At 39.1% G+C, this 13678-nt stretch overlaps 1 protein-coding gene across 1 annotated transcript in view; it reads left to right on the forward strand.

Annotated features, from left to right (window-relative positions):
• The window catches only part of LOC124623079, a 230613-nt gene that overhangs the window by 178540 nt on the left and 38395 nt on the right, over nucleotides 1-13678 (forward strand). Inside the window, exons 4-5 of the mRNA XM_047148871.1 lie at nucleotides 10569-10763; nucleotides 10903-11112. Coding sequence (XP_047004827.1) covers nucleotides 10569-10763; nucleotides 10903-11112 — 405 coding nt within the window. The remainder of the gene's footprint in view (nucleotides 1-10568; nucleotides 10764-10902; nucleotides 11113-13678) is intronic.

Raw genomic sequence — 13678 nt, forward strand, 5'->3', positions numbered from 1 at the left:
CAATGTAATCACGAAAAGTTTACACACACAAAAATATATTTGAAATTCATTAGAATTTTCTTATCATAATCAGCACTTGGTACAGTTCAGAGATGGCCTCTGCTTGAAGTTCCAAGTATTTCTGATTATCACTTCATCTGCTAGTTGAGTAAAGTTAATTGCTCGCCTTAAAAGTTGTGAACAAGGGAGGTCACTTGCCATATCGTTTTCTGTACAACACTACAGGTGGCACACAGAACAAAAACATTGTAACTAAAACTCTGGATTTCCAGTAAATTATCAAACCATGAAAATACATGTCTACAAATTTTGCAAAAAAATAGTTGAAGACTAACAATTTTCGCAAGTTTTCTATGAGCAGTACTGTACTCTGCATTTTGGTACAGGTCCATCACTATTTCTAGTGAACAAAATTGCTGTAATTTTGTCATTGTAACTTACATCTAAAGGCTACTTAATTTATCATGATTTTAAAAATTTTAGTACAAAAACCAGTTTTTATTTAATAACTTGAAAAGTAAAAGAGGTAACTTCATAAAAACCCCTACCATATGTTTCTTACATAAAATGGAACCTACAACAAAAATTCCAACTTTCTATCTTTAATGTTTCATGCTTTTGAAATTACATAAAAAGTTGAATTTTGTAGAAATTAATCAGCGGATCTCATTGAAACTCAAAGTACATAACACTATGGTTTTACATCATCTGGCAAAGTACTGTGACATTACATAAATTTTTGATTTTATTTTAGATTGTTGCACAATGCTTTGTCCTAATGCTCATGCACACACTTAAGCACAGTTAGCTTGGCCTTGGCTGATTGCTCGGGAGTTACTGATATCATTCGCTCATCATTATTGATATGTAGCCACACTGCATCATTATTGATATGTAGCCGTACTGCTGGCTTCCCACATCACCTTATATTTCATTGCATAATAAAAACTTTAACATAACATTAAATAATGTATACAAGTGAAGAATAATTGCACATACTTCTTGGAAATACCTATTATTATAATAATGAATATAATCAGTTTTTGACTATGTAATGTAATCAGGTAGACAAAAAATCTACTCACCAAGTGGCGGCAGAAAATACACATAAAAGAAGGTTGTAATTGCGTAAGCTTTCAGAGCCAGTGGTATCTTCTTTCAGCAAAAGGGTTGAAGGGGAAGGAAGAGGAAGGACCGGAGAAATCTAGGAAAAGGGGTAGACTTCAGAAAAGCACCCAGAACTGCAGGTCAGGGAGACTTACCAGATGGGATGAGATGGAAAGATTGATTCCTTTATGTGTGTGTAGATTTTTTAAATTCCTTTTATTAGCACTTCTCTTACTTACCACAGTAGACATAAAGAACACTTACACACACAAAGAAACACAAATCAACATATTAATACACTTGTATAGATAAATATGCAAAAAATTTATTTCATATCAAAGAATAATTTGATTTCAATTTAATCATATGTTTATATTCAGTGGAACGGCTTTTTATTTGTAATGCCTGTTTTTATTTGGTGTATTTCAGTCAATAATCTTGAAAAGACTTCACACTTACAAATTTTGCTACTCACTCATTTATTTGCAGAAGATAATGAATTTGGAGAGCGTGCTAATGACCATTCATTCATTGCTCACTTGGAGTAGATGGAGGAAGTCACTTCGGTGCATGTCCTTTCACAGTTCCAATTTTATTACGAGGAAAAGGGGAAGAGCCACTTTGGCTGGTGCCCTTGCCACTTTTCTAAACACAGCTCGCAGGCTACTACAGATACACAATGCCCACATGTCCATGGCAAGCAGATAACACCATACCATGCTAAAGGAGGGCAAACAATTTAAAAACCTACTTTCTCTCTTTTCTTATCATTACAACAGATGTTAAAATAAAGAATGTTTCTGTTTCACTATTAAAATCTCTCTTTTTTTCCAGTATTTCTACTGGCAGTACATCATTTCACAAAATGTACAATGCTATTTCTTGTCATCTTAATTCTTATTTTGGTACAGGTCCTGAGTCACAAACTCCACTCTCTGGAAAAAGTTGTGCTTATATTTTAATATGTCCTTATCAGAGTTTTCCTCTGTCACATATTGGCTAGTTTGCATTATAATTATTACACTAGTTGTTCACCTGTCTCATAAGGTTGAGAGACCACTGTGGGTTTTCATCTTTGTATGGCTCAATTATAATACAGATTACTTTACTACAAAAGTCATTTTTTGTCAGCAACTATCTTGCATTGTTGTTACCTCTGTCAAAACCTGTTGTTATTATACTTATTATTATACATGCATTCTCAAAAATCTGCATTTCTGAAACCATTTTAGGTGTCTGTATTACTGTCCATGTTTGTCAGTATCTACATCTTACATTACCTGTTGCCTCACAAGTAGTATAAGTGTTCTTAAAACTCTTTCTTGAGACTTGAGAAAAATAAACATACACCTCCTTAAATAATCTCCTTTTTATTTCCAATTACTCCATATAATTGTTCCTTCTTCCTCCGTTCTTTTTTCATCAGACTACTAACCTCATTACACATATTTCTGGCATGTGCATCACCCACTTCCCACCCTCCTTCAGTTAATGACAAATCGCTTTTGCATTCCTCTATGCGGTGTAATCTTACCACTCTTAATTACAGACAAATTAATTACCAACTTAAAAATACAATTTTTTACAGACGTCATTTCCAGAGATGTCAGGAAACTTCAGTTTTTACAATTTTTTTATGGAAAGTATTTATATATTTTCCTACTAATCCAGATTTAAGATTTGACGACCGATGTTTACTATTATCTTTTCTACTGCTCTAGAAGTTACATGATTTCAATGAAAATTTTAAATCCACTGATACAAAGTCTCCTCTTGTGGTTGCTATTTCACAAATCAGGTACATCAAAATTGGTAAATAATTCTTACACTACCAAGTCCGTACACAGTACTAGCTTATATATACACATGAAGACATATAATTCTTATTAGCTTTGGATAGAAAAGAAGAAGGAATGAGATCTGAAAGTGAAAATAGTTTCATTTACCTGGGACTAGTCAGTACGCCATATCGTGTATCCACCAAAGAGTGGCAGATTCCCCACAGACTCTACTCTGTTGATAGGAAACAGATGAAGGCGGAATGAAATCTGAAAGTGGAAACAACATTCACTCAGCTGGGACTGCACAGTATGCCAAACTGTGTATCTGTCAAAGAGTGGCATATTCCCTACCGACTCTTAATTACGGTTATCCATAAATTTCTTCCAATCCACAATGCTTCAGAGTCCCAACTTCTTGTTCATCTCTGGGTACTCAAGTCTGTAAGCATTTTTTGTGGATTACCTATTATTCTAAATGATGCTTGGTGCATATACATAAATTTCTGTGTTTCTGCTGAAATTTTCTTTGATTTTCTTTTTTCCTGAACTAACTCTAGGTCACCTGTTTGCTTTAGCGTCATGATACCCTTTTCTGTCCAGTGCTCTTGTATGTATGTTAGCTCTTAAATGTACTTTCTTTCCATCTAGTGAGATCCTAGACAGAAAGGGAAAATCAACCATATTCAAAACGATGTTATGAGGGTCATGATTAAACATCAGTTCACAATAAGTAAATCCTGTTGCATCAATGTTTCAGGTTGCTGATGATTTCTTCAAAGTTTCTGGTATGATCAGTCCATGTCATATGCTTTCTTGCACAGTAGATTTGACATAATTGATTCAACTCACTCACAATCCCCTCACTAATATTTCCTCATGGGAAATATGCCACAATTCTTTTAAGTCAAATTCCTGCATTCTCTAAACATATTTTAAATTTATACGATACAAATTTTTCACCATTATCCAATATGGGTCTCTTAAGCTTGCCAGTTTTTACAAAATAGTCCTTTCGCGTCTTGTCTATCTGAGTTTTGACATTAGCTCCCTTTAGTGGATAATCTTTGATCTGTTTTCTGAAACAATTAACCAGCATAAAAACATAAGTACATATTCCTTTAGATATGGACAGGGGGCAAAACAGATCTGTTGTCAGTTATTATAGGGGCTCACTCGGCTCTGCAATGTGCATTTCCTCTAGCACTATGCTGTTCATTGCAAGCACCTTTCGACATACAACACAGCATATCAGTCTCTCTGCTGCTCTATGATACATATTCTTGAAAATCACTTTTTCTCTCTGTTTGGAGATTCATTTCTTATTTCCATACTTTCCATGACATAAATGCAGATAATCTACCAGTCCACATATTGAGGTGGAAAACAACTTCCATTTCGCTGAATCTAGTTTTCTTCTTTGGAACAAAATTCCATTATGCAGACAGTAGTACTGCACTACTTTTGAAGAATTAGGGTGGCCTAAAAGACTTTTTAGTAATTTCAACTGATCATCATCTTTTTGCTCTCTCCTTAAGTTCTTACAGACTTTCTTTAAGGTACTTTCCTCCTTGATTTCATTCATAATAAATACATGTACACTGACAATGTTGAGTGTTTATGGAAAAAGTTCAAGGCAATCGTAAAATGCGTTTTAGACAGGTACGTGCTGAGTAAAACTGTGAGGGACGAGAAAAACCCACCGTGGTTCAACAACAAAGTTAGGAAACTACTGCGAAAGCAAAGAGAGCTTCACTCCAAGTTTAAATGCAGCCAAAACCTCTCAGACAAACAGAAGCTAAACAATGTCAAAGTTAGCGTAAGAAGGGCTATGTGTGAAGCATTCAGTGAATTCGAAAGTAAAATTCTATGTACCAACTTGACAGAAAATCCTAGCAAGTTCTGGTCTTATGTTAAATCAGTAAGTGGCTCGAAACAGCATATCCAGACTCTCCGGGATGAAGATGGCATTGAAACAGAGGATGACACGCGTAAAGCTGAAATACTAAACACCTTTTTCCAAAGCTGTTTCACAGAGGAAGACCGCACTGCAGTTCCTTCTCTAAATCCTCGCACAAACGAAAAAATGGCTGACATCGAAATAAGTGTCCAAGGAATAGAAAAGCAACTGGAATCACTCAACAGAGGAAAGTCCACTGGACCTGATGGGATACCAATTCGATTCTACACAGAGTACGTGAAAGAACTTGCCCCCCTTCTAACAGCCGTGTACCGCAAGTCTCTAGAGTAACGGAAGGTTCCAAATGATTGGAAAAGAGCACAGGTAGTCCCAGTCTTCAAGAAGGGTTGTCGAGCAGATGCGCAAAACTATAGACCTATATCTCTGACGTTGATCTGTTGTAGAATTTTAGAACATGTTTTTTGCTCGGGTATCGTGTCGATTTTGGAAACCCAGAATCTACTTTGTAGGAATCAACATGGATTCCGGAAACAGCGATCGTGTGAGACCCAACTCGTTTTATTTGTTCATGAGACCCAGAAAATATTAGATCAGGCTCCCAGGTAGATGCTATTTTCCTTGACTTCCGGAAGGCGTTCGATACAGTTGCGCACTGTCGCCTGATAAACAAAGTAAGAACCTACAGTATATCAGACCAGCTGTGTGGCTGGATTGAAGAGTTTTTAGCAAACAGAACACAGCATGTTGTTATCAATGGAGAGACGTTTACAGACGTTAAAGTATCCTCTGGCGTGCCACAGGGGAGTGTTATGGGACCATTGCTTTTCACAATATATATAAATGACCTAGTAGATAGTGTCGAAAGTTCCATGCAGCTTTTCGCGGATGATGCTGTAGTATACAGAGAAGTAGCAGCATTAGAAAATTGTAGTGAAATGCAGGAAGATCTGCAGCGGATAGGCACTTGGTGCAGGGAGTGGCAACTGACCCTTAACATAGACAAATGTAATGTATTGCGAATACATAGAAAGAAGGATCCTTTATTGTATGATTATATGATAGCGGAGCAAACACTGGTAGCAGTTACTTCTGTAAAATATCTGGGAGTATGCGTGTGTACGATTTGAAGTGGAATGATCATATAAAATTAATTGTTGGTAAGGCGGGTACCAGGTTGAGATTCATTGGGAGAGTCCTTAGAAAATCTAGTCCATCAACAAAGGAGGTGGCTTACAAAACACTCGTGTGACCTATACTTGAGTATTGCTCATCAGTGTGGGATCCGTACCAGATTGGGTTGACGAGGAGATAGAGAATATCCAAAGAAGATCACAGGATTATTTGGTAACCGTGAAAGCGTTACGAAGATGTTTAGCGAACTCAAGTGGCAGACTCTGCAAGAGAGGTGCTCTGCATCGTGGTGTAGCTTGCTTGCCAGGTTTCGAGAGGGTGCGTTTCTGGATGAGGTATCAAATATATTGCTTCCCCCTACTTATACCTCCCGAGGAGATCACGAATGTAAAATTAGAGAGATTCGAGCGCGGCACAGAGGCTTTCAGACAGTCGTTCTTCCCGCGAACCATACGTGACTGTAACAGAAAAGGGAGGTAATGACAGTGGCACGTAAAGTGCCCTCCGCCACACACCGTTGGGTGGTTTGCGGAGTATAAATGTAGATGTAGATGTAGATTGTTCTCTATCAAGTGAATTTCTGATTCATTTGTACAGCTCAGTGGTTCTCAATAGCCCATTTGCTATCAGATTGTCATTTCAATGTATATGTTTAATTTCAAGGACAAACTGCTGAAGAAGGTACATGGCCTGTCGTATTAGTCATGCATTTCTCAACTTGCAAGTTTTAAAAAAATGTAAAAGCCATGTGCACCCTACATATTAAAATATTGTGGCCTAGTAAGTAATGTTCAAATTTCTGCATACAAAACATGATAGCCTCTGATCAGAGGTTTCATAATTATGCTCTGCATGTTGCAATGAATGATTTGTAGAGGTGATCATTTCAGGTATATCTTTATCGCCTTCTGTTTCCAGCTGAAGCACCTCTACTGCAATTCCCTACACAGTTGCATCAACTGACATACAAAAGGGCCTTCCAAAAACTGGAGGATGCAGTAGCAGACTATATGCAAAACAATTTTTCAAAAGCAGACAGGCACTCTTTTGTCCAAACCCAAGGGGTATCCATTACTGATAACTGGTGTATGCAAGGTGCATTAAATGACTGGTCTCCCACAAAATGTCAGTAGAACCCAAATAATCCAAACATGGATATGAGTTTCCTTCTATTCTTTGAAACCTTAAAGCTCTCAAAAACTAACAGCTTGGAAGGATAAGGTAATGTAACGTTCCTGCTGATTTTATGGCCCAAGAAATTTAAGTTGTTTTTAATGCATTTGGTTTTTTCTCACTTTAACTTCATGCCTTCTCCTTTTATTGCTTCTAGCACCCTGTCTAGTAGACTAATATGTTCCCCACATGATGAACTTGCCAACAGAATATCGTCTACATGAACTGTCACCTGCTCTAACAGTTTTCCCCATTATGTAAGCCATCACTTTTACAGTAGCACACACAGAAATATTTGATCCAAAAGGGACTACTCTGTACTAGCTGCAAACACTCTCATATAAAAAGGCCATCCATCTATTTACAAGATTCTTTTGTCAAACACAAATTCCAATGTCCTCAGTCTACCTGTTTAGCTGAGTGGCAACATGTTTGCCCGCCATGCAGGGGGCCTGGGTTTGATTCCCAGCCAGATTGGAGGTTTTCTCCGCTCATGTACTGGGTGTTGTGCTGTCCTCACCATCATTTCATCATCACTGACGTGCAAGTCACCCAATGTGGGGTCAACCGAAATAAGACTTGCACCCAGCGGCCGAACTCCCCCAGATGGGGCCTCTCGGCCATCAATGCCATAAGATTCTTTTATTTTCCAGTGGCCACACATTATATCCATTGAAGTAAAGTATTTAGCCCCTCAGAATTTTTGTAGTAACTTGTGCATATTTTTGGGTGAAGTTTCTCTCCACCATTACAATTTCATTTAACCAGCATGCATCCAACACCAATCTGATGCATCTGTCATATTTAGTTACTACCACCAAAGGATTATTAAATTCTCTAATTGCTTGTTCAATTACCTTCCAATCCAATGTAAATTGAATTTCTTTCTTGATGGCTTCCTACCGATTAACATATATTGTGTAGCATTTTTTGGAAAAAATATTGCTCAAGCTTTACATTTAAATTACAGTCACAACTTTTTCCACGCCTGGCCTATTTGAAAATTCACTATGACGACAAGTTATTATTTTTCTCAGTTCTGCCCTTTGTTCACTGGAATTCTGTTCAGTTGACTGTATTTTAGCCTCTAGTTCCTCCAGGATATATTTCTCTTCCTCATCAGCAACCTTCATATTTCTATTTAATTCAGTATCTTCCCCCAATAATGATAAAGTCCCATACTCTGTGACAGAGTGTAGGGGATACCCACACCGCTGTACTAGGCAAGGTCCTAGCGAGGTGGTTTGCCATTGCCTTCCTCCGACCGTAATGGACCCACAAGTACCACTATTTTTTGTCATGCTTATGGGTATCTCTCATGTTTCATTATTATTAACAACATGCTTTCCAATTAAAGGCACAGTAATTACAGGAGAATTTAACAGCATTCACATTACTTGGCACTGATCAAAGTTGATCTTTCCTTGGTACTTTGACACAAAATCAGTGCCAATTAACATATCCAGATTTAAACCTAACACACTTAAACAAGATGCTGAGTCACAGATAGGCACAACAAAAAGACTGTCACAAATAATAGCTTTTGGCCAGCAAGGCCTTCGTCAGAATTAGATGGCAAACACAAGCATACATACTCATGCCAATCGCAACTCATACGCATGACCACAGTCTCAGACAACTGAGGCCACACTGGCAGTGTGGCCTCGGTTGCCTGAGACTGCAGTCACACTGGCAGTGTGGCCTCAGTTGCCTGAGACTGCAGTCGTGTATGTGTGAATTGCATTTGTGTGAGTATGTATGTTTGTGTTTGCCGTCTAATTCTGATGAAGACCCTGCTGGCCGAAAGCTATTATTTGTGACAGTGTTTTAGTTGTGCCTATCAGCAACCCAGCATTTCCGCTATATGGTGAGTGGCAACTTTCCTTTTCACAATATTGTTACGTTCCATTCTGGATTTTCCATTGTTTGACACTTAAACAAGAATGATCTATAATTGTGTCTTGTATACCATTGGTATCAAAGCTTCTTGCTTTACCAGTCTAGATATTTTTCTATCAGCAACTATTATTCGTAAACCAGTTACTCACACTACAGCCAACTTATTGCTGTTAGGAGTATAATCTGAATGCTTGGATCAATGCACTTGCTTCACTGCCACTATCAAGAAGACAGTGTACTATTCTGCCTGAAATATTTGGCTCTGTGTAATTGGATGGCTTACTTTACTTTGTACAGGTATCTCATTAAATTCATCAAGCTAATCTTTCTTAGTCTACCTTCAGCTAAAATGAATTCTTTCCATTGCAGTTACACTTATACTTAGGTTCACAGGGATATCGTACTGACATTCACAGATACCTATTCTAACCTGTCCGTCAATTTTATTTGACAGCTTCTCCATTTGTTTGCTGCACATCAGCTTAACTTCTATTTACGTTCAAGCAACAGTGTTCCTTCACTACATTGGTGCAGAAATGATCATTTGCCATTACTTATTTTGACAACATAGCAAAGCTCATAGGATCCTCAGCCTTATTATACTTGGAGGATGTCAAATACCTTTCAGCCGTCAATTTTCAACCTCATTTTATTTGGCAACTAGTTTCAGTGTTTTACGACACCTTCTTCAGGCCCCTAACCGATGTGCAGGGAGAATCTACCTCGATTGTGATCAAAACAGAGGCCAGCAATACTGGTATTAGTGGATATTTGCTACAGTGATCACTTCACCCATCACCTGCTGACTGGTAGCTGTTTTACTAGCAATATTTCTTCCCAGATATCACTCCCAAATGGAAACGTGGTTTTGGAGTGGGAGAGGGGAGGGGATAGTAGTATTCTGCCACACAAGGTACCATCTTACACACAATGTATGGTGGTGGCTTGGAAAGTACAAAATATGTCCACTTGAACTCCATTGGTCACAGAGAAATGGACCAGCCGTTCCTTCCTTTGGGACTGGCCACAACACGGCTGGTCATGCAAGCTTGCCTCCCAACACTGGCCAACCACTACATCATATAAAAATGTTGTATTCTTCATGACTGTAGTATCACTGGACAGTTTAATCCTAAAAAACATATATAAATGTAAACAGGAAGAGGATTAAAAAGAAAACTGCTTTATATTTCAAAATATTTCTGTTGCTTGGATTTCTCACATATTAGCAGCTTTCTATATGTCAGTAGTTTAATGAATATACTGATATGTTATCCACGTTGCTGAGTGTATATTATTAGTACACACTATATATTATTAGTATACACTATTTTGTCCTGTTAAAATTTATTTTATATCGACTTGGATTTCTTATTTACCATGGCAGTTGTCAGAGAGATGCTACAGCATATGTTAAAAAGACTTGTCAATCATCACTGCTGTAATTATTATAAGTTACTTTTATTGATTTTTGGACTAACTTACTTTAGTTAAACTTCTTACTGTATTTAGAAGCCAAGTTAGTAGTATTACTAATCCTCAACAACTTGGATTAATAGGAACATGCGAACTGCTTCATATTGAGAAAAAAGATTTTGATAAGGTGATAGAGGAAACAATAAAGCCAGACTGGGATATGTGCAAATATGCTATGGCAAGATTTCCATATTTTGATGAATGGAGTTCAGTTGCTCTTCACGAGTGCTGTATGCTTTCAAGAATTAAAACATATGAGCCAAATGAAACAATATTAGGTAATAATGTGTTAATCATCAAATTACTGTAAATAATATAAATAATATATGGCCTTCAATCTTAGGTAATAAGAAGTTCTATTTTGAAGTCAATCATGTATCACTGTGTTTGTAATTCATATCTTTTCAAATTCTACAGCCTGTGGGGCACGAACCAATTATGTGTTCTTCGTATTAAAAGGATTGTGCCAGATAATTCAACATTTAAATATAATTGTAAAAGAAACAAAGAAAGATCATCAAAGGTGTAGATTACAGACATTTGGGACAGGAATTCAACCTGGCGAAATTGGACAAACACACTTTATGCAAATATGTATTCTTAGTGAGCTTGCTACTTTTGGTCTTGGTAAGTATGTTGAATTTTTATTTTTATGCTAATTGGAAATTCTGGATGCAATACAATGTGAAGGAGTAAAGGTAATGCTATTCCTGTCCTTTGTACTCAAATCAGATCAAAAACCTCAATCTGTTGGAATAAATCAAAATAGAAAGTAAAATGATTTTTTTCATTCACGCGCTGTCATAATCAGGCAGAAATAATTCACACTAGTCCACCTGTCAGGTATGCTGGACCTTACAAAAGGTCAAAGTTTTATGAACTTGTGGTATGTAGCTATAGAAAAACACATTTTTTGGTCTGTTCAATGTATATTCTTTAAAAATTTCCATTACATTTAATACAGACTCATCTCTTAAGAGTTAAAGGTTCATTTAAAAAATGAAAATCACTGCTAATTATGATACGTGTGGTGACTATCAATGGTGAACTCAACAAATTCGATAATTGTATTGGAGATCTTTGACTTCATTCTCTGGGTTTTGCTTCGTCGTGTTGATGCACTATGCTTATTTGCAGCATTTTTGTGACACAAATAAATAATTGTGTTACTTTTAAATTCTTTGTTTATCAGTTCATATGGTATTCGGTGTTCGTTAATGGAAACGATGGATTGCCTACTGTGGGGTGCATCAGACTCTGTGTTTCTTATGTACATAACTGACTGTGATTGCGAAGCACAGATGCTGTCAACAAAGCAAGAGATGGTTGCAAGTAAACATATATATTCACATTCTAACAGGTCAGCACTAAGTATTTGTGCTACCCAAACACTTCACCACATTGTACTCTATGGTCTATCCCATGTATAAGTTTTGTTGTTTATTTCTTTAGCAGTAATATTCTTTTTAATTAGACATCAGCTGCAGAGCATTGTAATTCCATCCTACAGTTAATAAAGTGGTAAATCATTTTGCAGGATACTATTTTTGATGTTTTGCCAGCAACTACACTCCTGGAAATTGAAATAAGAACACCGTGAATTCATTGTCCCAGGAAGGGGAAACTTTATTGACACATTCCTGGGGTCAGATACATCACATGATCACACTGACAGAACCACAGGCACATAGACACAGGCAACAGAGCATGCACAATGTCGGCACTAGTACAGTGTATATCCACCTTTCGCAGCAATGCAGGCTGCTATTCTCCCATGGAGACGATCGTAGAGATGCTGGATGTAGTCCTGTGGAACGACTTGCCATGCCATTTCCACCTGGCGCCTCAGTTGGACCAGCGTTCGTGCTGGACGTGCAGACCGCGTGAGACAACGCTTCATCCAGTCCCAAACATGCTCAATGGGATCTTGCTGGCCAGGGTAGTTGACTTACACCTTCTAGAGCACGTTGGGTGGCACGGGATACATGTGGACGTGCATTGTCCTGTTGGAACAGCAAGTTCCCTTGCCGGTCTAGGAATGGTAGAACGATGGGTTCGATGACGGTTTGGATGTACCGTGCACTATTCAGTGTCCCCTCGACGATCACCAGTGGTGTACGGCCAGTGTAGGAGATCGCTCCCCACGCCATGATGCCGGGTGTTGGCCCTGTGTGCCTCGGTCGTATGCAGTCCTGATTGTGGCGCTCACCTGCACGGCGCCAAACACGCATACGACCATCATTGGCACCAAGGCAGAAGCGACTCTCATCGCTGAAGACGACACGTCTCCATTCGTCCCTCCATTCACGCCTGTCGCGACACCACTGGAGGCGGGCTGCACGATGTTGGGGCATGAGCGGAAGATAGCCTAACGGTGTGCGGGACCGTAGCCCAGCTTCATGGAGACGGTTGCGAATGGTCCTCGCCGATACCCCAGGAGCAACAGTGTCCCTAATTTGCTGGGAAGTGGCGGTGCGGTCCCCTACGGCACTGCGTAGGATCCTACGGTCTTGGCGTGCATCCGTGCGTCGCTGCGGTCTGGTCCCAGGTCGACGGGCACGTGCACCTTCCGCCGACCACTGGCGACAACATCGATGTACTGTGGAGACCTCACGCCCCACGTGTTGAGCAATTCGGCGGTACGTCCACCCGGCCTCCCGCATGCCCACTATACGCCCTCGCTCAAAGTCCGTCAACTGCACATACGGTTCACGTCCACGCTGTCGCGGCATGCTACCAGTGTTAAAGACTGCGATGGAGCTCCGTATGCCACGGCAAACTGGCTGACACTGACGGCGGCGGTGCACAAATGCTGCGCAGCTAGCGCCATTCGACGGCCAACACCGCGGTTCCTGGTGTGTCCGCTGTTCCGTGCGTGTGATCATTGCTTGTACAGCCCTCTCGCAGTGTCCGGAGCAAGTATGGTGGGTCTGACACACCGGTGTCAATGTGTTCTTTTTTCCATTTCCAGGAGTGTATTTATGGGAGGTGATGAAGGAGGTACAAGCCACTACTGACTATGCCTCAAATGAAATCAATGTGGTTTGTCCATTGCAAATTTTCATCAACGTACAGACCCAGAAATTTATAGCTGTTTGTTACTATTGCCAAAATGTTACATACATTTCCTGCATTGGTGGGGTGAGAATTGCCTGTTTTAAATGTCAATAATTGAGATAGATTGACATTCCTA

The sequence above is a fragment of the Schistocerca americana genome, chromosome 7 (assembly GCF_021461395.2).
Source record: "Schistocerca americana isolate TAMUIC-IGC-003095 chromosome 7, iqSchAmer2.1, whole genome shotgun sequence".
Taxonomy (NCBI): Eukaryota; Metazoa; Arthropoda; class Insecta; order Orthoptera; family Acrididae; genus Schistocerca; species Schistocerca americana.